Source organism: Epinephelus moara, chromosome 17 (assembly GCF_006386435.1).
Source record: "Epinephelus moara isolate mb chromosome 17, YSFRI_EMoa_1.0, whole genome shotgun sequence".
Classification (NCBI taxonomy): Eukaryota; Metazoa; Chordata; class Actinopteri; order Perciformes; family Serranidae; genus Epinephelus; species Epinephelus moara.
This window is the reverse complement of record NC_065522.1, coordinates 32,042,648-32,047,009: the sequence shown is the minus strand read 5'-3', so window position 1 is coordinate 32,047,009 and position 4,362 is coordinate 32,042,648. Positions and strand designations below refer to the sequence as shown.

The 4,362-nt window shown below is 47.0% G+C and overlaps 1 protein-coding gene across 1 annotated transcript; it reads left to right on the top strand.

The window, feature by feature from the left end:
- Positions 1-1,072: 1,072 nt before the first annotated feature.
- Positions 1,073-4,140, top strand: LOC126403887 (SMH class II histocompatibility antigen, beta-1 chain-like). The gene is given in 7 exon segments (XM_050066707.1): positions 1,073-1,085; positions 1,407-1,440; positions 2,468-2,677; positions 3,480-3,499; positions 3,502-3,546; positions 3,642-3,755; positions 4,115-4,140. Coding segments are annotated over 7 exon segments (462 nt in total).
- Positions 4,141-4,362: the final 222 nt, after the last annotated feature.

Sequence of the window (4,362 nt, the reverse complement as noted above, 5' to 3'; positions counted from 1 at the left end):
TCACATGTCTGGAAAACAAACCACTACAACAGCATATTGAGTGCCAGGTGGCCAGCACACACCGTTATTGACCAGTGCGCCACGTTATTGGACGGCGCAGGACACTCACCCTCTTGCAACTGGACTTTGAACTTATCCCACAGTAGTGGTACGTGAGGCACCAGGGCCTTTTCTGAAAAGATCCTGGTATGCGTTCCAGTGTGTTCCGGGTCAAATTAAGCACTGGATAGATAGATAGATAGATAGATAGATAGATAGATAGATAGATAGATAGATAGATAGATATAGGTACTTTATTAATCCCCGTAGGGAAATTGTCGTGTCCAGTGGCTAAGGCACATAAAAGAGTACAAGGCACATATAAGAGTACAAGAACAAGTAATATAAATACAAATATAAATATTAAAGTAAAACATAGAATTAAAATAAACTAGAAATAATCTACATGTAAACAGTGAACACTATCAGAAAGTACAAAGTGCAAAAGTGCAGGAGGGTGTGCAGATGTAGTGGGGAAATGAGCTATGTGCTCCCTCCCCCAACTGAGGCGTTGAAGAGTCTGATGGCTGTCGGGATGAAGGACCTCCTGAACCTCTCAGTCCTGCACCGCAGTGACAGGAGACGGTGGCTGCAGCTGCTTTTCTGTCCAGCCAAGATGCAGTGCAGGCTTCCTCCGCAGCAGACTACAGCGTAGAGTAGAGAGCTCTCCACCAGTGATTTATAAAACATGTACAGCATGTCACTGCACATGTTAAGGACCGCAGCCTGCAAAGGAAGTGAAGCCTACTCTGACCTTTCTTGAAGAGGGCATCAGAGTTGGTCAACCAGTCCAGCCTGTTGTCAAGGTGGACGCCCAGGTACCTGTATGACTCAACCACCTCAATGTCCACTCCCTCAATGCTGACCGACAGGAGCGGAGTGGGCTTTGACCTACGGAGGTCTATGACCATCTCCTTGGTCTTGGAGGTGTTCATCCTACGGAGGTCTATGACCATCTCCTTGGTCTTGGAGGTGTTCATCACGAGGTGGTTCATGCCACTCCAGTGAGAGAAGGTCCGCACCAGCTCCCAGCATGGTCCTTGCTGGTGAATTAAAAATCAGCTGGTTGGTTACCAGGTTATGGGTGTCGGCCTATCAAAAGCAAAATGAACTGAGCCTGACATTCCTAATCACATCCCACATCACATCCCTAATCACTCGAGCAAGTAAGCTTAAATTCACCAGCCAGCTGTAACTTAGCTACGCTGCATTGCTCCAGCGTTGGTTGCTTAATAACATTACCTAATAAAATCTACCACTAATTACACATTTAACAAAATGTCCCCTGGGATCTTTATATATATAAATCATCTCTAATCATCAGGCTGTAACCTGTGACAGGCTGTTATGAGACATTTGTCCCGTAGGTTTACATCACCAAAGCTTTCTGACAGAATCACTGTGCTGCTGCCAGAGGAGCCGCTGAATGAGTTCCCTCTGACCGGACGCCACAGTTTATTCCACACTACTGAAGCTCCTCCTCTTTTTGGAACCACCACAGAGTCAATCATTATTTCACTTTCAGCCACGCTTGTTGCTGCCGTGTGTAACTATGACGCCAGTATGTCAACAAGTCCAAATATTGCGAGTATCAGAATATGAGTTTCTCATATGATACTGAAAAATATACCAATATTATCATGAACGAGATGATATGACGCAGCCCTAAACTTATTCGCCTTGCGGCCACCTCCCCTCATTTTCTGTCCGTCTCTCACATGCGCTCTGTCTCTCTCTCCCCTTGGTTCCCTCAGTTGCCCTGTCACTTTCTCTCTCTCAGTTACACCCCTTGTCATTTGAGCATGAGAACTGCCAGTTTCATAGACACCCAACCTGATTCAAGCCTGGGGAAAAACTGAGAAATTACAACCCAGCCCGATCCGGCCAGTCGCATGCAGTCTGGCTCAGGTAGAGAATCAGAGCTCTAGATGACGGTCAGTCATAGTCAGTCTGGTGTTTGTCACAGTTTTGACCGATGTCCAGGTGCTCGCACGCACATACTGTGGTTCACTTAATGGCCTCAGACGGAGGGGTCACTAATAATAAGGATTTTCTGAAAGTTACATACAGAACCTTTAAGTGTGATGTTTATTGTCACAGTAGAACAGCTGGGATTCAAATCTTTAATTCAAGTGGTCAATAATAACTCCAGTGTTTGATTCAGTTACATGCAGTATCACAGAAGTATTCTAACATTTGATTAGTTTGTATTAAGTGTAAATATCACTCTTACTTGAAACATCAAATTGTAGCCTCTTCAACTGAAAAGAATATATTTTTATCTCAGCTCTGTGTCACCACCTGCTGGTCAAACACAGGTACTACAACTACTGATACTGATACTACTTCTTTAGAGACATGTAACCATTCAATACCGCCATAAAAATAATAGCAACAATATTAATAACAATGTCTGTCTTGCAGCTAGGCCCTATGTCAGACTTCACTCTGTGACGCCCCCTGGTGGTAAACATCAGACCATGTTTGTCTGCAGCGTCTTTGACTTCTATCCCAAGTACATCAGAGTGAGCTGGCTCAGAGACGGAAAGGAAGTCACCTCTGATGTCTCGTCCACTGATGAGATGGCAGACGGTGATTGGTACTACCAGATCCACATTCACCTGGAGTACACGCCCAGGTGTGTGCACCTCCAGGTCCAGGTTCAGCTAGGCTCAGGACCAGTTAGGTCTAGGTCCAGGTAGGCTCAGAACCAGTTAGATCCAGGCCCAAGTAGGCGTAGGACCAGTTAGATTCAGGGACAGTCAGGGTCAGGACCAGTTAGGTCCAGGCCCAGGTAGGTGTAGGACCAATTAGGTTCAGGGACAGTAAGGGTCAGGTCCAGTTAGGTCCAGGTTCAGTTAGTCTCAGGACCGGTTAGGTCCAGGCCCAGGTAGGTTCAGGACCAGTTTGGCCCAGGTTCAGTTAGGCTCCGGACCAGTTGGGTCTAGGCCCAGGTAGGTTCAGGACCAGTTTGGCCCAGGTTCAGTTAGGCTCAGGACCAGTAAGGTCAAGGTTCAGTTAGGCTCAGGACCAGTTGGGTCTAGGCCCAGGTAAGCTCAGGACCCGTTAGGTCCAGGCCCAGGTAGGCGTAAGACCAGTTAGGTTCAGGGACAGTAAGGCTCAGGACCAGTAAGGTCAAGGTTCAGTTAGGCTCAGGACCAGTTAGGTCCAGGCCCAGGTAGGCGTAGGACCAGTTAGGTCCAGGCCCAGGTAGGTTCAGGACCAGTTTGGCCCAGGTTCAGTTAGGCTCAGGACCAGTTGGGTCTAGGCCCAGGTAGGCTCAGGACCCGTTAGGTCCAGGCCCAGGTAGGCGTAAGACCAGTTAGGTTCACGGACAGTAAGGCTCAGGACCAGTTAGGTCCAGGTTCAGTTAGGCTCAGGCCCAGTTAGGTCCAGGCCCAGTTTATTAGAACCACTAATGTGTTGTTGTGTATTAGCAGGTCTGGAGAGAAGATCTCCTGTGTGGTGAACATGCCAGCCTGAGAGAACCTCTGGTTACTGACTGGGGTAAATACCTGTCCGCCTGTACACTTCACCTGTCTACCTGCTGGCCTGTCTACCTGTATCTTTACCTGTCTGTCTCTCTATGTGTCTGTCCTCAGACCCATCCATGTCTGAGATTGAGAGAAACAAGATTGCCATTGGAACCTCCGGACTGATCCTGGGTTTGATCGTATTTCTGGCTGGATTCATTGACTACAAGAGGAAGGCCAGAGGTCAGAGCAGTACACACAGTCTAATAGCAGTTCAGACCAGTTCCATCTGTCTGTCAGTCAGTGAAGCCAACAGAAAATAAAATGAAAGGCAAAACAAACATCACAAAACCCAAAAATGTTACCACCTCTCAATGGACAGAGCTTTGAAATGTGGCACCAAAACTCACTGACTCAAAGGAGCACCAGACTAAAAGGAAAGGCCTCTTGTATCTTACGTCAATTTGCATCTTTTTTCATTTTAAAACAGACTGATTGTCCAGACATTGACTCTTTCCTTGGACCAATTAGCTCAGCTCAGACCAGTTGTAATGGTGTCTGTGTTTGTTGTTGACCCTGTCATCATCTTTTCTTCCTTCTAGGAAGGACACTAGTTCCCAGTAACTGAGCAGGGACCTGAACCTGGAACTGTGTGTCAGACTGACGAAAAAGCAGCTGCTGCTTCATGTGTTCATCTCAGCAGTCGGTCAGCTGCTGCCACCTGCTGGACACCTGACTCTCTGCTGAGCTCAACTCTGATACTCAGCAGGTCTAAACTCTGATGCAGGACTGTTGTGTTATCATTCATTGTTTCAATACTTTTCTTTTAAACTTTCTGGGAACTGTCAAA